The sequence below is a fragment of the Tachypleus tridentatus genome, chromosome 12 (assembly GCF_004210375.1).
Source record: "Tachypleus tridentatus isolate NWPU-2018 chromosome 12, ASM421037v1, whole genome shotgun sequence".
Taxonomy (NCBI): domain Eukaryota; kingdom Metazoa; phylum Arthropoda; class Merostomata; order Xiphosura; family Limulidae; genus Tachypleus; species Tachypleus tridentatus.
Window position 1 is genome coordinate 85,832,249 of NC_134836.1, and position 22,436 is coordinate 85,854,684.

Sequence of the window (22,436 nt, forward strand, 5' to 3'; positions counted from 1 at the left end):
CTTTTTCTTGTTCCTGAACAGAAAGTGTATTTCCCAATTGCTTATGCCTAAAGCAAATGGAAAATACCTATTTTCCTCTTCAAACTTTGCTTTTGTGACCTGGGTAATGAAATTTTCAAACTTATCCATTTTCCAGAACATTCCAGGTAGATTCAGTGCTGAGTAGTTGATAGAGACTTTTCACGAACTTACAAGACTTTTCTAGAACTTTCCATAGTAATATATATATACAAGGGCTCAACACTTCAGTTTAGTTCTAGCTACCTAAGTGAACACATAGACCTATCTGATTTTATCAGAGACGGCATCAAGAAGCTGCAAGCATTCTCCAGACGCATTCTGCTATGTATGTGGCCAATTTATCAAGACAAGAGCGAAAAAGTACTCTATGACAGCATCTGCTAAAATGTCTGAAACCCACAAGGCATATTTCGGCATGCCTGTCGGGGATGAAGAAAAACCCTGACCACCTCATTTTACCTGCGAGCACTGCAAAAAACTCTAGAAGGTAAGACGGACAATTTTTGCTTGCTTGAATAGTACGATTTCATATTATACAAATTATAAACCTTTTAGAATGTAAATATCTTTTAATTTATTTTTAAAATTTCAAATAGTATAGAAAAAATATCACGTATAAAATATTTTGCATGAGCCTCTTACTCATTAGCTGTTGATAAAATAAATTTATTCTTCATAATAACAATTTTATTTTGCTCTTTTGCAGGATGGTACAAAGGGGAAAAGAGAGCCACGAAGTTCACTATTCCAAGAATTTGACGTGAACCCACTGACCATTCAAGCAATTGTTAATACTGCATGGTGGACCCTTCCAAACGTCGGGCTAGCAAGAATGCATCTGCTATCACGTATACGGACCTTCCATCATCCATCGCCCCAGTGCCACATTGCCCTGAGTTCCCTGTACCCACTTCGCCAGAGAGAAAGCAGCCATTCTTAAAAGAGAGTAGCAAATCAGAAGAGGAGGTAGACGTTGAATATCCAGATGACAATTTCAGAGGTGCAGTTGGTGAGAAAAACCCATACTACCCCAACCAAAGAGACCTCAATGACTTGATCAGAGATCTTGGTCTAACAAAGTCGAATGCCGAGCTTTTGACATCTAGGCTCAATTAGTGGGAATTGTTAGATGAAAGTGTGCAAGTCGCAAGTCAGAGGAAGCCTCACGGACATTTTTCAAGCTTCTTCACTCATGAAGACGGGCTCTGCTTCTGCCACAATGTATCTGGCCTGTGCGAGGCAATTGAAATTGCCTGTAACCCGAACGAGTGGCGTCTCTTCATTGATAGCTCATCCAGAAACCTCAAAGCTGTGTTGCTCCATCACGGGAATAAGTATCTGTCTCTTCTTCTGGCTCATTCGGTGCACCTCAAAAGGAATACAACAACGTCAAGACCTTGCTAGGAGCCTTGAAGTATGATGAGTATGGATGGGAGGTTATCGGAGACTTCAAAACGGTGGCACTCCTGATGGGTCTCCAAAGAGGCTTTATCAAGTTTCCCTGTTATCTCTGCCTTTGAGACAGCAGGGACACTGCAGCGCACTACAGCAGGAAGCACTGGCCACAACAGACCGAGTTGTCTGTGGGGAGGCACAATGTCAAGTGTGAGACACTAGTGGACCTCCAGAAGGTGTTGTTTCCACCATTGCACATAAAATTGGGTCTTATGAAACAATTTGTCACAGCTCTTGATAAGGAGTCTGCAGTCTTCAAGTACCTGCGAGACTTCTTCCCTATGCCGTCTGAGGCAAAGGTCAAAGCTGGTGTCTTCGTTAGACCACAAATAAAGAAGATCCTGGAGTGCACAGAATTCCCCAAGAAGCTCAGTAGAAAGAACAGAAAGATTGGGGCAGCTTTGTCGCAGTAGTTGGGGTTTCTTAGGCAATCACAAGGCCGAAAATTATGTGTAACTGTTTAAGGCTCCGGTGAAAAACTACGGCAAAATGAGCTGCAAGATGTCCCTGAAAGTCCATATCCTTGACGTTCATCTTGATAAATTCAAGGAGAACATGAAAGCATACTTAGAGGAGCAAGACGAGCGCTTCTACCAAGATATACTGGCATGGAAAAACTAGCCTCATAAAACAAAAAGAATAACGATATATTCTCTTATCTTAATACTATTGGCAGAAATATCTAGTTATTCTTTTATAACCATAACTTATTTCGGTTAGTTAAGTCCTCTGGCTTTTTATATAAAAGATGCATAAAATGAACGAAATATGCAAGGACACGATGTTAGATATGTCCACTTATGAGGCTGTACAGACGAAGTGCTTGTTTCTACTTGTTGATGCACCCATTCCTATACTTTAATTTTTTTTTCCACTTGTATACATTTTGAATAGATTGTAACAAGCCATAGTTTTAACTTTTTCTCTGTTTATTTTTACACTTTCTATAGGTGATGTAATTATATGTTGTAATTTTATAATACAATTGTATTTTTGTGTATAGTTTTTGATAGGTGCTACTTAAATTAATTTGTTTTATTATTCCATTGATTTGTTTGTAAATTTATTTTTAGTGTTTCTTTATTCTGTAAGCTACAGTGACTTTTATACATAATTTTACTTTTTTAAATTAGTGTTTAAAACTGTGAGCCACCAAACAATATCTCTCGATCAGGAATGAATGCTCTGTAGAGAATTGATGAGTGTCACCTAAGAGCAGCAACCACTGCAGTAATTTGCAATATCATCTTCCACAGAAAGAGAAACGTATATCTAAGAGTTTAAAGTTCTATACCAGAAGTAACTAATTTTATCATATATACATACCTGAAAAATGCTCCAATGCTACTTCAGAAATTGTCCCTTCATGAATTATAAACTGAACAAAAATTTAATCATCTGCTCCAGCCATGAGTAGCCACGTCTCGATTCATACTGACAACAGTTTTTAATTAATATTCACAACAGAACACGATATTAAGCTTAGGTAAAAAAAATATATATATCAGTTTTTGCAATTCGGTTGAGAAGGTTTAATTAATAACGATTCAGTTGCTTCCATACAGCGTGAATAAGTCATACACTAATTTCATAAAATGTGTTTTATAAATGATACAACCCGGGAATTTGCTGAAATACCTTTCATATATAGAATTAAAGGTTTAGATGAATATATACGTATATGTCTATTCGAAATACGTTTTCTTATATATTTTCAAGGGTTTCGACAAACTGGATGTGAATGATCTTTTCAATACAAACATCACGAAAATAGTCAAGGCTGTACTTCTTATCTTTCAAAATACACTGCAGAAAACCACGGTAAGTTCAGATTTAACTAATGTTTTTATTTGTTGTTCTTATTTCGATTGTCATGAATTAAGAAGTCTGATATATCACAATTTTTCCTAAAGAGTTATTAGTCATCTATTCATATGAAATGATATGTCCGTCTGTCGGCAAAACTCCCACTAAGGGCTCGGTCCAGGTAGACTCGTTGCTAATTTGTTCTTGTTATAATTTTCGTAGTATAACTTTCAGGAAAGTATGTGTTTTTTCACGAAATTTTACAGAATATGAATAGACATTACAAGGATTTTGTATGTAAAATATCAGCATTTGTTTTATTAAGTTTTTAATGTAATGATTTGATTTGCGCTTGTATTTTTTCCTTTTAGATTGAAAGATTAAAAATACTTCTTTGGAATAGGCATTTGCAAAAGTTCACATGCGCAATCTCTATAACTTCCCAATAACACCCAGATAATTATACAATTTTTTCGAGAAAGTATAACATCTTGTACGTGATTTTCACTGTTATATCTCTGTATGGGTTTGGTCGATTTGATCAACCTCGTAACCACTATAAAAATTGAGAAAGAGATATAAATTTCGCATTTTTTCATTCTCAAATTACTACTGATGAAAATCACAAATGTTTATTCTACATAGTTTAAATTTCATAGCTCTATACCTTTACATATAGTTATTACTTTTTATTGACCTTTCAGTCATTTCTAACTAACATTATAGAAGTTGCAATGATGCGGTGCACTTGCACTCATGTTACCGTGTCTAATAGTGTCAAACTAACCTTAACAAAGCGACCTGTCTTGGCTTTGTTCTAGTAGATCAGTATTTTGTAAAATACTGTTACATTTCGTTTATAATGAATTATATATATATAGTATTACTATTTACAAATAAGTTCTTAACTTTTAGTTATTTTCTTGTAAAATATAAAAGAGTAAACAAAATAGTATAAAAACAATAATCTCTTCTACTTACGAAGTTTATACTTGACTCCTGCAATTTGCTAAGTCTTGTGACATTTTGCACATGTAGAATGTAAAATAAAATACCTTTTAAGGTTATATACATATACACTACATTGCCAAAAGTATGTGAACACTCAACTATCACATCCATATGTGCTTCTTGAACATCTCATTCCAAAACCATGGGCATTAATATGAAGTTGATCCCCCCTTTGCTACTATAACAGCTTCCACTCTTCTGGGAAGGCTTTTCACTAGATTTTGGAACATGGATGCAGGCATTCGCTCCTACTCAGCATTAGTGAGGTTGGGCGAGAAGATCTGGCTCGGAGTTGGCGTTCCAATTCATCCCAAAGATTTTGATTGTTTTGGTGTCAGGGCTCTATGCAGGCCAGTCAAGTTCTTCCACACCAACCCCGGCAAACCATGCCTTTATGGACCTCGTTTTTTGCTGAAACAAAAAAGGGTCATCCCCACACTGTTGCCACAAAGTAGGAAGCACACAATTCTTTATAATGTCATTGTATGCTGTAGCATTAAAGTTTCCCTTCACTGGAACTAAAGAGCCTAGCCCAAACCATGAGAAACAGCTCCTAACCATTGTTCCTCCTCTACAAAACTTTACAGATGACACTATGCATTCAGGCAGGTAGCGTTCTCCTGGTATCCGCTAGACCCAGATTCGTCCATGAGATTGCTAGATAGTGAAGAGTGATTCATCACTCCAGAGAATGAGTTTCCACTGCTTCAGAGTCCAATGTTGGTGTGCTTTACACCACTCTAGCCGACGCTTGGCGTTGCGGATGGTGATCTTAGGATTGTGTGCGGCTGCTCGGCCATAAAATGCCATTTCATGAAGCTCCCGACGAACATTTCTTGTGCTGACTTTGCTTCTAGAGGCAGTTTGGAACTCGATAGTGAATGTTGCAACTGTGGACAGACGATTTTTACGTGCTACGCTTCAGCAATGAAACTGGCTGAAATAGTCCAACCCACTAATTAGAAGGGATGTTCACATATTTTGGCCATGTAGTGTATATACAAATTTTGAAATAATAAAGAATCCCAAATTATTACATCCTTACCATAGAATTCTACTGTAATTTGGAGTCAGCATGAACAGGTAGTTAAGGCACTTGACTCGTAATCCGAGAGTCGTGGGTTCAAATCCTTGTCACGCTAAACATGCTCACCGTTTCAGCAGTAGGGGCGTTGTAAAGTGACGGTCAATCCCAATGTTCGTTGGTAAAAGAGTAGCTCAAGATTTAGTAGTAGGTGGTGATAACTAGCTGCCTTCCCTCTAGTTTTACATTGCTGAATTAGGAACGGCTAGCGCCGATACCCCTTGTGTAGTTTTGCGCGAAATTCAAAACAAACCAAACCTATCTTCTTATACAATATTAGGCAGAATCCTATATACTAAGAAAGAGGATGATTTGTGTGAGGGAATAACGTAAGTAACCTCGAAAGTATCCAAACCACAACCCTGAAGAAGGCGCCTCCATGATGAACCACCCCAGTGGCTTGGAAATGAAAAGTGACAAAGCCTCTCATACTCCACTTAAGAAAGAAGAATGAAAATGCGTTGGAGTCTAAAGAAGTGTTATCACTAAAAACAGTGCAATGGGTGACCATGATGCCCTATTTTGAAAAGTAGTTCATACAAAGTTATTCACTTAAGACATAGTAGAGATGAGCAGCTATCCCATTCTGCTTTATGCATGCAGTCTGTGGGTAGTGTGGTCCAGAACAGACATTTATGAAGCAACTATCGCAAGGTTAAATAACAGTCCAGTGATCCTGTGGCGGATCCAATCTCTACAGTGACTGTGCAGAGACATATACGAAAAAGCTTGAATCAACATGGCTTAAATTATGGATTTTAAGTTAAAGAATACATGGTCAAGCACCAAATGCCACAGAGCAGAATCCATGTGGAAAAGAGAGAATAAAAAATTGCCCCTCAATAAAAGAAGAAATAATAGAACTTTTCAGTTAAAGTCACATTAAAGTCTAGATCATGGACACAGATAGAAGACAAAATTCCGACGTGGACAAAAGCGTAATGTGATGAAGCTAATGGGAGAATATCCTCCAATAAATAACATAAATAGGAGCAGACCAAATGGATTTAAAGGCAGTCATAATCCATAGGATAGAAGAAGAAAATTCATAAAGACAACTGGAATGGCAGAAAATGAAAAGGTGGTTGTGCATAACCTGGAAGGTAGATGCATATGCAATACAACATTGTATGACCCTGATAGGAAACAACAGTTTATCAGAGTCTGGGCGAGGATAAAGATGGGAGACAAAAAGCTAGGGAAATAGAAGAAAAGGAGGAGCAACCTTTTTGAATTGTCGTGGTCTTGGGAAGAAAGGAATGATCAGAAAAGGGGAGAAGGTAGGTAGGGCGATAAAGGGTAGATGGATCGTCAGTGAGAAATAAATCGGATTGATGAGGTCCACAGGCTGAAAGTTCTTAAAGGAAAACTGAAACAAGGAGTACGAGAAAACTGGTTCAAATGGAGGGTAAGTAAAAGTATGAAGGGCTACATTAATGTTCCAGTCTGAAAATGGAAGATGCCTGAGAGGCCTCTCAATCCAAAAGTAATGAATGAACCTAGTGGGAACAGGTAAACTAAAAATCCTGTTCGTATCTGGAGAAATGGAAGAGGGTTGTCTTATATTCATAAGTTACTTGCAGAACAACAGCAGAAGGCATCGACAGTCAGAGCCTATAGATATGGAACAGGTGACCAAAAGAGAGACAACTTGGTATTGAGGTCACTAACAAATACAACCAACTGTGGAGAACCCTATAGGATCTAATTGCCACCTTGTGGGATGTATATGATCTTGACGTGAAAGATGATCTACTACCAGATTGAATGCAATCAGCAGTGATATACAAGAAGACGAATGTGGGGTGCCTGGGGCCATTATAGAAGATTCTAGGTCTAGAAACAAATATCTTTGGACTGGATGCCCCCTTAGTGTTCGATATGAGCCACAACTGTAGAGTTGTCTGAATGAATTATCACCAGACAGTGACAGTTAAGAAAAAGGAGGTGAGATATGGCCCTATTAACTGTCAGAAGTTCAAAAGAAGACGAATTCATCTACAGGTCAATGGTCCGAGGCTTTGTGATAATTAACCCACTTCCTGAAAGGAAGTGTCTACGGAGATCTGAACACAGGGGAGGAAGTGGAACACCCATTAACGTATGAGCTATGTCAAGCCACCACAAAATATATCAGAAAAGGAGGACAGGAAATGGTAGCAGAAAGGAAGTTCCATGCAAAGTTTCATCATTCGTGAAGTGTCCACTGCAGAGACCTTATATGGAAGATCACATTCCCAAAAACGACACAACTTCTCAAGTATTAAGTGACCAAGCTGAGAAGACATGGTGAAGTAAAAGTTTCATGAAAGTGAGGCATAATGAAGAAGACAAACCTTGACTAATATTATTGTTGAAGGAAACCCCCAAATACATCACATGTTGGGTGCGCCAAAGAATCGAATTCTCCAATTTTATCAGCCAGACCACTCAAGCTGCCTCAGAAAGGAGTTGGCAAATGTTATTGGTCGACTTTTGCTAGAAGAAACCAGTCTTCCATTTAATGGTAAAATTACAGCCCCAGGATATGAATATGATGAGCAAAGGCTAGAACGACGTGACAAAACACAAACGAAGCTGAAACAAGTCCAAAGGGGGAGAGAAATACACTGTTAAACCACCCCGAAACGAACGAACCAAAGATAAATTTGAAATTGCAGGCTATCAGGATGTGAAAAGGGACATTTGAGACATTTATTTTTGTCATCCACAATCCCATTGAAAACAGACCCGGCAGGTTCGAATCCGCGTCACACCAAATATGCTCGCCCTTTCAGCCGTGAGAGCGTTATTATGTGATGGTCCTCCTATTATTCTTTAGTAAAAGAGTAGCCCAACAGTTGGGTGTAGGTGGTGATGACTAGCTGCCTTCTCTCTAGTTTTACACTACTAAATTAGGGACAACTAGCACAGATAGCCCTTGTGTAGCTTTGCACAAAAATCACAAAAGCAAACCAAAACTAACAAAAACACCGATATCAAGATGAAAAAGGACCCCAAAGTGAACTTGGAAAATGCAGTGAAATAACTGAGGTATGACAAATCGATCACTAGTCACCATTTCCCGGGTTTCTTAGATACCACAAAAAGATAGCAGTAAAATATCTCAAAGAGCTGGTGAAGCGATTCAATAGTCTACTGCAAAAGCAAATTCTGAACAAATTCTGACAGACTATGGGGAGTCACAGTGTCGATAGGAGAAGGGAACAGAAGCAGGAAACGAAATCTGAGAGTCAGTCCCTCTGAAAAAACCTTTGCCACCCATTGATTCTCGATAAATAGTAGCCAGCGAGCAAGAAAATCCACCACTCATACTCCACAGTCCCTAAACCAACTAGGTAGCCACCGGTACAGTTGACAACAGATGATACATTGACAATGACCACAACTGAACAAAGTGTCGAGATTAGAGGGAGTAGGTAAGGGATGGTAGATCAAAGGAAGGGAAACGTAAAGAGGTGGTATTGAAGGCTCTGGTCGAGATAAATGGGCTACAAAAGTTGAAAGGATGGATGTTACTCGTGGCTCGGTGTAGTTCAGTGAAGGTTTTACAGAGAAGTATAGAGGGAATAATATGAGCACGCTCTGCTACTACTGGTTGATTAATGACGCATGATGATTTGCAAGAGCGACACGTTGGAATATATTAATTCCAGCGAAGGGGAGGGAGCACAAGCCTTATGATATTCATAAAAAATGTTCGTATATAGAGGGCAGCACTGAACTTCCGATATTTCGAGCTCCATTGCCATTTAACCATTCACTTTAGTTCCCATGTAAAGGAATGCTTTCCTGCGTAACACTATGTTGAGACTGAGAAAACCACGTGGGGGTTACTCTGAGTAGTTGCGTGTGAGCGAGTAATTTCAAAAATGGAAGAGGTGACCAGAGCCACCTTGATTGATTCATTAAAAACAATAATACCTCAGAAAATAGAAAAGAAAGAAAATTTTAGTTGATATTTTATATTTTCAATATCGTTAATTTGATTTTCTTATTTGTAAGAAACTATATACTTTGTATTTGGACATCACAAACATTAAGTTTTAACCACAGTTTGTGATGTCCAAATGTCAATATGAAAAACACACCTAATCGATATTTAGGTATGATTTTATATTGACATTTAAATTAAAAATTAGTTAATGTATAATACTCAAGTTTGAATTATATTTTGATGCCAAACTTGTTTTCATACAGTCATAAAATAATAATTCAATAAATTTGTAAATGTAAGTCTACAAACGTGCTTACATAATATTTGACCTGTACCTCTAGAGAAGGTTAAGTTCGATTTGACTGAAACTTGTGAAGTTCGTAACAAAGTTTAAATTGGGTCTCTTATAAAAGAAAAGGTTTTAGCTCTTGTATCCACTTGTTTTAAGAAAATAGTCAATATTAGCATAATACCAAATCATAATTAAAATGTTTATAAAATACTATTATTAATCACTAGCTGTGTTATGAGATTCCAACAATATTTCAGATAAACTACGTAGTTTTTAAGGTAAAAGTAATCTGTATGTAGTATTCAATTGATAAAAACATGTATCTTAATTTCAACCCATTTATTAGCTAATAATTTAAATCCGTTTTAAATATATCAGGGATGTAGTTTTGGAAGTACCGAGGTTCCGGAAGAACTGACAAATCTTCTGAAAGATATAATATCATCAATGAAGGTATGCACAAAGCTTTATTGATCTATTAAAATATAAATATAAGTAGATATAAAGCACATCAGACAACTAAAAACCTCAGAGTAAATACAAAGGTAATAAATATTTATAACATATACGTAGATTGTAAGTTTTTATTCGTATAACTGTTTCGAATATACAGACAAGTATTAAACATTTATCTTGACAGAAGTATTGTTTGGTGAAAATTTTTATGATTGCTATCCCATAGCAAATAGACATATAGTCTACACTAGAATTAAACATCCGACAAAATAAAAATCATTAAAAGGAAAGAAGTTGCCAAGTGTACAGATTATACAAGAGATACGACATGCAATCTATAAGTACTTCATTATTCCACTTAAAGTAAGAATCTATTCTCAAGATAGGGGTATTAGTACTGTATTTTACTTAAAGTGCTAATACCCATGCCAGCCGTCTTGAGAATACAATCCATAAATAGGTTATTTTCAAGAGGAGTCGAGCTTGACCTATTGGTTAGCGTGCCCGGAGTGTGAATATAAATGTTCCGTTTTGAGTTCCAGTACTGAGAAAATACGCTCTGCAAGTTTGAGGGCCTGAACGTTTTAAAATCTTACTGTTCAATCAGAGAACCACAAACATTGGTAATTGATGTTTATAATCTTACTCCGCTTTATTGCAAGATTATTTTTCCATGGTTAATAGATTTCTATGCAATGTTCACGTGTGATAGCGAAAGACAAGTAATATCGAAAAAGTTGAAAAGTTTCCTGATGAAAGAAATATAAGTTTTGTGTTCTTTCTGCAGGTTGGTTCTTCCGTTGCCCCTCATAAAGACAGATCCACCTGTCGAAAGCGCAAGGGTTTCCTTTTTTTTAACATGCGGATGTGTTGAATAGTGTTTGAGATTGATTCGAAATTTCCTCTAGGGTTAGGCTTCTTTTTCAACTCATGGTGTTTTGTTTGTTTGTTTGTTTGTTTTGAATTTCGCGCAAAGCGATTCGAGGGCTATCTGCGCTAGCCGTCCTTAATTTAGCGGTGTAAGACTAGAGGGAAGGCAGCTAGTCATCACCATCCACCGTCAACTCTTGAGCTATTCTTTTACCAACTAATAGCGGGATTGACCGTCACATTATAACGCCCCACGGCTGAAAGGGCGAGCATGTTTGGTGCGACCGGGATTCGAACCCGCGACCCTCGGATTACGAGTCGATCGCCTTAACACACTTGGCCATGCCGGGCCCATAGTGTTTAGAATAGTAATATTTTAAATAGTTTGGCAATAAAACTTAAAGTCTCCTTAATTATTTTGTTTTGTTTTTGATCGAATAGTAAAACTATACCTGTGTTTATTTGTTTGTTTCTTTAAATTTCGCACAAAGCTACGTGAGGGCTATCTGCGCTAGTCGTCCCTAATTTAGCAAAAAAGAAGGCAGTTAGTCATCACTACCCACCGCCAACCTTTGGGCTACTCTTTACCAAATAATAGTGGGATTAACTGCCAAATTATAACGCCCCCACGACTGAAAAGACGATCATGTTAGTTGTGACCGGGCTCCGAACCTGCGACCCTCACATTACGAGTCGAGCGCCTTAACACTTGGCTATGCAAAGCCACTATAACATTTAGCTAATATACTTAATTATTATCTAATTTAAAAACTGAGATCACAAAAACTATGTTTAACAGACAATATATTATTCAACGTACTGAATAGTTTGTTCAATGTTAAGCAGAAATAGCTCTCTCTGTTCTGACCATCGTAGGTATAAAAACCCGATTTTTAGTGTTTAAGCACAAATTAGAACACATAGAACAAACCTTTTATTGATTGACAAAACTATTGTGTGCACCCTAAAGTAAGAGAAACACACTGAATTTGCTGTCTATTTTGTGTAAGTGCGTATGTTTCTAGCAACTGTTATTGTTCATCTAGTGACTTACAGAATGCTCATAGGTTGACCTTATCATGTGTTAATACTTCGTATGGTAACACCGCGATGTTTCCATAAGATTTTTGTCAGACCAGGAAATATTATACACCCACTGATACAGTACTTTTCAAAATGATAAATATTTCAGCATGTTGGAATAAACTTCTGTCCTCCAGTGATATATAATCAAAGAAAGAGATCTTCAATGAGTCCGTGGTAGATAGAACACTCTTAGAGCCTCAGCCCGGCTCGTTAAAACACCAGGCCGATCTAATTATGGTTGTAATGATGTTTCCAATTCAACTTATTAGATTATATTAGTTTTTAAATATATAGTGCAGATAGCCCTTGAGTAGCTTTGCGCGAAATTCAAAACAATTTTAAATATATGAGATGAAGAGTTTGTTGAAATAAATTTGAAAGTTAATATTACTTCAATGCGTACAAGCACTATGTGTTCTTTAAAATGAGCTTTGATTCTTAATAAGGACAAATAAACGAAGTAATAGCACTTTCTTTTTTGTGTGTGCGTCCCACAGAATCCTGCCTGTCTCCTGACCCCTGACGGATTAAAGGTGCTTGAAAGTCTTGCAAACAATTTGGTAGGTTTCGTGTTCTCTTCATTGTCGTGCAACAGTCGGTTACTGTTTTACAATACGACGCAAATTGTTGGTGTCGTATTTTTGTACCCTCAAATATGATAACGAAATAAAGCAGGATTAATTTAATTTATTTCAACTAATAGACATAGTATAATGAAAACTAGTTAATAATTTAAAAGTAACTAGCATTCATTAAAAGTAAACGTTCCATCAGTTTTTTTCTTATCAAATTGGCACATGTACTTACAGAAAGACCAGCTCTCTACTTGTACTAGCTCTATTATGAAGAAGTTTAAATTTAACGAAGATGGTAAAAGTCCATTGTGGGCGTTGACTGATTCTTTGAACTCGTTTCTGTTTAACTTACAACGAATGAACTCAGAAAGAGCCAAAGAGTTGAGCCAGACCTGGGAAAATCTTATCTTATCGTGTTTGTTTCAAGGGAAAGACTGCAAAAATAGCAGGTTTGACTTTTTAAAGAATTTATTTATTATATTATCTAGTACATAGGGTGTTCGAAGGCTTATTGCTTTTAAGCTCCATAAGAGACAGCAACAAGATTTTTAGAAAATCATTATAAAGCAAGAGGTTTAACACTTAACAATTCAGGAACTTTGTTGTTCATAACAAACTAAAAGTAATGAAATGCTACTCCCGACTTATAATACAAAATTATATTTCAAAGTTTTCAACAGTCATTCCTTCAAAATGTCTGTGCTTTTTACATCGCCTGAAGCGTATTTTATCATTAACTCAAGAAAAATCATTAAAAGAAAGCGAATATTTTAGTTTTTTAAAGAATTAAAACAGTTGAAATGTGTAATATTTTAGTTATGAAAAGACTAAACCACTGTTATAAAATAATGCCATTCACAAATCAGCTTCTGGAATTCTATGACGTGGCTAGATATACGAATGATTGGTCATTCAACCTATAATAGTGAATGGATTACTTCGAAAACGGTGACTTTATAGCTAATGATGTTACTACGAACAAGGACAACACACCAGTGATGCTTCTTTTCTAAGCTACGTTGCTTGTAATTTACTACAATATCCATGATCGTTCCACAGTATCTTTAAATCTGTCATTGCTTGACAGAATGTGATGTCTCTCCGGGTTAGGCACGTGGCAATATAAAAGGTCGTGGGAAGAGGTTTATTGAATGTGTGATAGAAAGTATATGAGCCTGTAGAATGTGAAACAGCGTACATTGTAGCAAAGTATTATTTGTGTCAGAACTTTCTAAGGCATAAAGATCGAGTACCATTAATTATATGGACAAAGTACTGCATATAAAACTATAATCGTAGTTTAACTCCAAGAAATTCAAACACTTCTCTCGTCACGCAATGGTTTTGTAAAACGTGAACTTGAGCGTCATGTAATATATTTTTAGTTAAACCTTTTAAAAGTCACTAGCAAGCGTGCTAACTAGCGTTAATCTGTGAAGTTATTTTTGTATTTTACAGAGTGCTTAGTTAAAAATAAAACAGTATAATTATGCCTAAACGTTGCTTATATTTTCGAAACACAACCCAATCTCATAGTGATAGAAACATAGTACGTGAAGAACCTCTGTTACTACTTTAGTGATTTAAGGTTTATACTTTAAAGTAAATATTCTTAATTAATTTATTCGCTTAATTTATCCAATTCACTAATTTTGTATGCACATTAAATTCGGTGCTACCTTCAATATTGTAATGGATTAAATAAATAAACAGCTCTATATAGTGCAACGCTTGTTTAGCTTAATGAAATAATTACTTGTATTGAAAAATAAATTGCACGTATCCTTTTATAAACAAAATTTTTAATACAGGGTTTTATTTTCAAAAGTTTATTTACAGAAGTGTTCTACTCATCATACGGCAACTGTTACACTTTTAATTTTCATGAAGATAATAATCGAAAACAAAAAGTAGTCGAGGTATCAGGATTTACAGGACCAAAGTACGGTGAGTAAGGCTTGATTAAGTTTATATGTTTTGTTCGTAAGTGTCATAGTTATGTCTACTTTAAGGAACGAAAATAGTAAGTCTTCAAATTTGCCGTTTTATGAGTTATATAAGTGTTCGGATTGATAACGAATTACTGTCACTTCAACATATACACTAATAAAACAGCCTCTATTTGTGTTTATGTATCAGCTAGTAAGCGCCGTAACTCCGAGAGGAAAGAACCTAAAAACCTGAAACTTTCCACATATATACTAAGGGAATTCGGATGGTGTGCACGTGGGTAGTATTTTACTGTATGCGGACTTTTTTCTACGTTAAAACAATTTTTTTTTTAATTTACAAGCTTTTAGCCCGCTTACCGGTGCTGGGCGATAAAACTGTGTTTACAATAGATATTTAAGCAACACAACACTCGTAACAATAACAGACATCTGGTATTAAAGTTTTTAAATACGTAAAATTATAATGAATATAGAATATAAATCTATAGCTTCTACAGGGTGTTCGAAAAGTCACTGTGCAGTTTTGTCTGTTAATAAATATATAAGTGCACAATGACTTTCCGAACACCCTGTATATAAGAAAATAAGGAAAATGCAATGATAGGTATTACGTAGAGAAAAATAGTAAAAGAATATTTTTCTTCAAATACGTTTACATCCAAACCACATATTTATGGTGCTTACGTAAGTTTCTGTGTATTGTCTGTGATTTTAAATTCCGTGTTTGAGTATTAATACCATAAATAAAGGTAAAGGACCTTATAACACCAAATACTGTTTTTGTTTTTAATTAGACACTCAACGTTTTGCTTTACAGCTTCATCAAGAGCGTTCACTAAAACACAAAAAATAAAGAAAATACCATTATAGGTATTATGTAAAGAAAAAAATAAAGGAATATTTTACTTCAAATAATTTGACATCGAAACCACATATATACTGTTTGTGTTTCAGTAAACGCTTCTGAATAAGTTGTAAAGCAAAACGATGAGTCTATATATATATAAAATAGCGTGTTATAAAGTCGTCTATTTCTAGTGTTAATATGACTTATATACACCAGTATGCACTATAGAAATTAAATAACGTTTTTGAGTAGTTTGACTAGCTGACAAAGTGATTGTTAAATCAAGGGCTGAAGAAGAGCTTAGGTTTTAATCCGTAGTTTTTTTTAAAAACCTGTTGCTACAAAACTGTTATTGTTCTATATACACATTGTAAAAAGAGCATATACAATTTTTTTATAAAAACATGTTGTTATGAAACTTTTAGTTTTAAATGAATTTGTGTGTGTTTATATGTAGCAAAGCTACACCTGACTCCCTGCTGTGTCCACCAAGAGAAATGGAGCCCCTGATTTAAGAGTGGTAAATCAGTAAACTTACAACTGGTCTACCTGGGGGATGTTTTAAGAAATCACGTAAAAATTGTTACAATTCATATTATGAATTTCACCAATAATGTAAAACAATAACACTTTTGTAACAATAGGTTGATAAAACGCATAAAAGTGATATAATTCATATTGTTGTTGGAAATTATTATATTTAAACATGTGTTTGTTTATTTGTCTCTAAAAATATTTTCAAAAATGTGTTTGAGGTTAAGAAATTTTATTAAAAAGGTATGATTTTAAAATAAAACTTTATATAAGAGAACTTCAAATAATATCGACCAAAAAGTTGAATTGAATGATATTTTGCATTTTTATCATTTTAGAGTTCTTAGAGTTCCTGTGAGTTTGAAGGAACAAAATTTCTGATTTTCAAGTTAATAAAAAATCTTTTTAGTTAAAATTGTTATTAACCGTTCAGCGAAAAAATTGACTTTTTTAAAAAATGAAGGAGATAAGAATGATGCAAAACTTTCTTCAAGCTACGTTTGTGTCCGTTTGTTCGCATATTTCAGCCCTTATAACGGTAAGCCCATAAATATAAGGAATAAGCGAACTCAGGTTTAATATTAGTGATGTCAAATTTTTAGTGTCAATGAAAACTTTGAAATCTAATTTTTTCCACAGACTTGGATTATGGTTTGATCTAAGTGGAAATAACTTTAGAATAAATTATGTGTTTTATAGATATATGTGGTGTTGTTGTGGTGTCTGAACAAAAGTTCATCAAACGTAGTTTTTTCTACAAATAATGAAGACTATTAATCAGTGATGACGAGAAACCCACTTGTTGAGAAATTATATGCAAAAACGGCTCGTTTGGGCTGAGAAAACACTTTACATAGAAGAGCGAACAACGTTTCGACCTTCTTCGGTCATCGTCAGGTTCACAAAGAAAGAGGTAACTGACCGGAAGCTGACCACATGTTTGAAAGGTGTTGTGTAACTGTGTGTCGAAATGTAGAGGGCGGTATTAGATGTTTGAATATATAATTTTATTTATTATATTAATATAGGTATAAAGGCGTTCCTTTATATTGGTTTATTTTGGGTTTAAGTTGTTGTATAAGTAAGGCTTCTTTAATTTTACGTTTGTTTATGTTTGTTTCTTTATTTAGTATTTGAGTGTTTTCTATGGTTATGTTGTGTTTATTTGACTTGCAGTGTTCGAAAACGTGTGAAGGTGACTTTTATGTTCTTTGAATCTGGTTTCCATTTTCTACTTGTTTCTCAATATAGAAGTCGTGGCAGTTATCACATTGTATTTTATAAACAATGTTGGTGTGGTGTTTGTCAGTGTAGTTTTACATAGTATAGACCTCAGTTTTGTGCCGGGTTTTGAATAAATTTGGTATTAATTGGAATGTCATATTTTGTTACTAATTTTGCCAAATGTTGGTTATTTGTTTGCTGATGTCGGGAATATATGGTATACAGCAGTATATGGTTTCGTGGTTTTTTGATTCGTGAGCTGTATTTACTTTAGTTGGTTGATTTTGCTTTCTGTCTAGGTGTGTGCGTATAATGTTTTCTACGGTTTGTGGAGGAAACTTATTGATGTTGGTGAAGTATTGTTTTATTTTGTCTAATTCATCGTTAATTTTATCTGGTGAGCATAGTTTTATGGCTGTGTTTATTTGGTTTCTTAGTATGTTGAGTTTTTGTTTTGTTTCATGTGCTGAGTCCCAAGGAATGTATAGTCCAGTATGGGTGATTTTTCGGTGGATTTCTGTTTGAAATTGTGTATCAGTTCTTGTAATTTTGAGGTTAAGAAATGATATTTGATTGTTTTCTTCCTGTTCACATGTGAAGTTGATGTTGGGATGTATAGAGTTAATGTGATTGAAAAAATTAAGTATGTGTTCTGTAGATTTGAATCCGCAACCGTGTCATCTACATATCTATACCAGTATAGTGGTGGATGTAATGCTGTGTTAATTGCTTGTGTTTCAACTTGTGTCATAAAATATTGGCTAGAACTGGTGATACTGGGTTGCCCATGCTTAGGCCGTTTGTTTGTATATAGTTTTGGTTGTTGAACATGAAGTTTGTCTTTATCGTGGTGAATTCTATGAGGGTTGATAACTGGTTACTGAGAATTTCTATAGTTGGGTTAGGGTCTCGGATATAGAGTTCTAAGGCTATCTTGCAGGCTTCAGTGGTTGGAACTTCTGTAAAGAGGGATATAACATCGAAACTGGCCATTAAGGCTTTATGATTAAGTTGATTTAGATTAGACTTGAAATTAAAAGAGTCTTTGATAAATGAGCTGGCTGATGTTACATATTTGGAGAATGCCCATGCTATGTATTTACCAAGGTTGTAATTAAACGATTCATATGTGGACATTATTGGTCGTAATGGACAATCTGGTTTATGAGGTTTGGGGATGCCGTATATTTGTGGTGTGCGTGAGTCGGTTTTACGTAGGTAGGAATAAAGTGTTTGTGAAATTGTGTTGGCTTTTTTCATTTGTAGTAGTAATTTGTTCAGTTGCGTCTCGTGTGTCTTTGTTGGATTTGTGTGTATAGGTTTAAATTTGTTCGTGTCTGATAGGATGTTATTCATTTTTGGATGTATTCATTCGTGTTCATTATGACTATAGCGTTACCTTTATCTGCTTTTAGAATTTTTATGTTTTTGTCTTGTTTTAGGTTTTTATGCAATTAATGTCTATTTTTGTAAGGTTGTTTTTCAGTTTTCTGTTTTGTGAAATTATGTTGATGGTTTTGTGAGAAAATTCTTTGAAAAATCGTTTAAGATGTTGTTTTTAGGTGTTTCTGGAAAATATAAATTTGTAATTTTACCTGGGAAGGTTGGCTGTTGGATGTCAATAAAATTATCTAAGTTGTCTTCTTTCTGTTGGTTGTTTTTGGTTATTTCCTTGTTTTTTGTTCTCTGTAGAAAGTATCACAAGTCTCCTGGCTAGGTCTTCTAAACATGTTTTGATTTCTATGGTTGGAATGTGCCTAGGTGCTATAGCGAAGTTGAGTCCTTTGTTAAGTAGATGTATCTCGTCTGTGTTTAATTGACGGTCGGATCTGTTAATTATGAGGTTAGTCAACGGTTTGTCGTTTTGGTGTCTTTTCTGTTGTTTGCATCTTAGTTTTTCTAGTTTTTTGTTGTGGCAGATCTTTTGTCTCTGTCGTTTTTTAGTATTGATTTGGTTTATGTTTCGTTGTATAAGTCCGTAAATCTCTGGTTTAATGCAGCATGCCAGTTGATGGTCTAGATTCATTTTTTGTTTTGTAAGTCATGTAGTTCTTTATATTTTGTGTTCAACATGGCTTTCAGTAGTTTTTCTGTAAATTTTGAATAATGTTTGTGTATGTATTAAAATTTTTTGAAAGTTTTACCTTTACAAAATTAGGGGTTAGTTGTTCTTTTCTACATTGTTGAATAAAATAAATGTCATTTCTTCTATTAATAATTCGTTGGTTTAAATTCCTTAGTTTCTTAACGATCGTGTGAGCGTGTACTGTTAATAGTGGTGTACGGTATGCTAGTTCAGACATAATGGTAACAGGTAACAGGTAAGTACAAATACACTGAGAAAAACACAAAACTTACACTTCTCGTACAGTCGCCGCGATGAAACAATAATCAGTGATGACGAGAAACCCACTTGTTGAGAAATTATATGCAAAACGGCTCGTTTGGGCTGAGAAAACACTTTACATAGAAGAGCGAACAACGTTTCGACCTTCTTCGGTCATCGTCAGGTTCACAAAGAAAGAGGTAACTGACCGGAAGCTGACCACATGTTTGAAAGGGGTTGTGTAACTGTGTGTCGAAATGTAGAGGGCGGTATTAGATGTTTGAATATATAATTTTATTTATTATATTAATATAGGTATAAAGGCGTTCCTTTATATTGGTTTATTTTGGGTTTAAGTTGTTGTATAAGTAAGGCTTCTTTAATTTTACGTTTGTTTATGTTTGTTTCTTTATTTAGTATTTGAGTGTTTTCTATGGTTATGTTGTGTTTATTTGACTTGCAGTGTTCGAAAACGTGTGAAGGTGACTTTTATGTTCTTTGAATCTGGTTTCCATTTTCTACTTGTTTCTCCAATATAGAAGTCGTGGCAGTTATCACATTGTATTTTATAAATAATGTTGGTGTGGTGTTTGTCAGTGTAGTTTTTACATAGTATAGACCTCAGTTTTGTGACGGGTTTTTGAATAAATTTGGTATTAATTGGAATGTCATATTTTGTTACTAATTTTTGCCAAATGTTGGTTATTTGTTTGCTGATGTCGGGAATATATGGTATACAGCAGTATATGGTTTCGTGTTTTTTTGATTCGTGAGCTGTATTTACTTTAGTTGGTTGATTTTGCTTTCTGTCTAGGTGTGTGCGTATAATGTTTTCTACGGTTTGTGGAGGAAACTTATTGATGTTGGTGAAGTATTGTTTTATTTTGTCTAATTCAAATTAAGTCAAATAAACACAACATAACCATAGAAAACACTCAAATACTAAATAAAGAAACAAACATAAACAAACGTAAAATTAAAGAAGCCTTACTTATACAACAACTTAAACCCAAAATAAACCAATATAAAGGAACGCCTTTATACCTATATTAATATAATAAATAAAATTATATATTCAAACATCTAATACCGCCCTCTACATTTCGACACACAGTTACACAACCCCTTTCAAACATGTGGTCAGCTTCCGGTCAGTTACCTCTTTCTTTGTGAACCTGACGATGACCGAAGAAGGTCGAAACGTTGTTCGCTCTTCTATGTAAAGTGTTTTCTCAGCCCAAACGAGCCGTTTTTGCATATAATGAAGACTATTTATACAACAAACAAGTTTAACTTACGAAAACCTCCAATGTCACAGTGGTATATCTGCGGACTAACATGCGACCACATGTGTTTAATTTTATCGTTAAATTTTAAAAACGTATCATTGAGTACAGATGGTTAGGGCGCTAGACTTGCAATCTGAGGGTTGTGGGTTCGAATTTCCGTCACACCAAACATAATTGTCCTTTAAGTCGTGACGGTCAATCCCATTATTCGTTGGTAAAAGAGTAGTTCAAGAGTTGGCGGTGGGTGTTGATGACTACTTGCGTTCCATCTAGTAGGGACGGCTGGCGCAGATAACTCTCTTTAGCTTTGTGCAAAATTCAAAAGACAGACGAACTGCTTTTCTCGTAACTCCAATACCTGCTAATGTTACTACTATTACTACAAGAACACTATAGACGTCCGAGAAGTGTTCATTTTAATCGTTATAAGCTTTTTGGGGCTTTATAGCGAGTTCAAATCCCCGTTACGTAACATGCTTGCCCATTTAGCAGAGGGGGTATAAATGCTACGGTAAATCCCACTATTCCTGAGTAAATGCGCAGTCCAAGAGTTAGTGGTGGATGATGTTGACCAGCTTCCTTTCCTATCACTGCTCTTGTCTAGTCTTGCACGAAATTGGAAGAAAGAAAAACACGCGACTGAATTTTTGGGCTTTTCATGCATAAGCTTATTTATTTGTTTTGAATTTCGCGCAAAGCTACACGAGGAATATCTACATTAGCCGTCCCTAATTTAGCAGTGTAAAACAAGAGGGAAGGCAGCTAGTCATGACTACCTACCGCCAACTCTTGGGCTACTCCGTCATTATGAAAGGATGAGCATGTTTAATGCGACGGGGATTCGAACTCGCAACCCTCAGATTACGACTCGAGCGCCTTAACCACCTGGTCATGCCGGGCACCCATAGATAACCTAACATTTTATCCTATGTATTCTTTTCTAAAGACCTGTTCTTAAATAGGTCTTGAGCTTAAACTGAATCTCAACACCAGTCAGTATATGCCCACCACAAATGAAGCTGGTGCCAAAATAGTCATCCATAGCCCGTTTTTACGAGTAGACGCTGATCAAGATGCTATTCACGTGCCACCGGAAGCCGTGACGTATATTGGAGTAAAGATGGTTAGTGTTAATAAACGCCTTATTATTCTACTTATCTATGCTATGTATAGACAGAACATATTTATAATGATATTACTGTGCTTTGAAATTAAAATTAATTTTTTTAACTACTGATAGGCTTTTTAAAATCACTTTTCTACACTATTGTGTATTTCTAACTTTGTTGGTTTCAAAGACATAACAACGTGAGTCACACAAATTTAAAGAGAAATATAATCAATAATATAATTCATTTCACTAATTCTTGTTGGGATTTCCCGTGTTTGTTAAGTTAAAATGCTTATTTTTCCCATTTTATTAGTCAGTTCTTTGCACTCAGTGTTTTAAGAAAGAAAAACTTAAATTACTTAATATGAGAGTCGCGGGTTCGAACCCCGTCACACCAAACATGTTTGGTCTTTCAGTCATAGGGGCGTTATAAACTGACGGTCAATCCCACTAATAGTAGATAAAAGAGTAGGCCAAGAGTTGGCAGTGGGTAGTGATGACTAACTGCCTTCTCCCTGGTCTTACACTGCTAAATTAAGGACCGCTAGTCCAGCTAGCTC

At 35.5% G+C, this 22,436-nt stretch overlaps 1 protein-coding gene across 1 annotated transcript in view; it reads left to right on the forward strand.

Annotated features, from left to right (window-relative positions):
- Positions 1-22,436, forward strand: part of LOC143235457 (epithelial sodium channel subunit gamma-like) — a 45,741-nt gene that overhangs the window by 11,723 nt on the left and 11,582 nt on the right. Inside the window, exons 3-8 of the mRNA XM_076473651.1 lie at positions 3,196-3,297; positions 9,985-10,059; positions 12,516-12,578; positions 12,828-13,042; positions 14,422-14,540; positions 21,728-21,888. Coding sequence (XP_076329766.1) covers positions 3,196-3,297; positions 9,985-10,059; positions 12,516-12,578; positions 12,828-13,042; positions 14,422-14,540; positions 21,728-21,888 — 735 coding nt within the window. The remainder of the gene's footprint in view (positions 1-3,195; positions 3,298-9,984; positions 10,060-12,515; positions 12,579-12,827; positions 13,043-14,421; positions 14,541-21,727; positions 21,889-22,436) is intronic.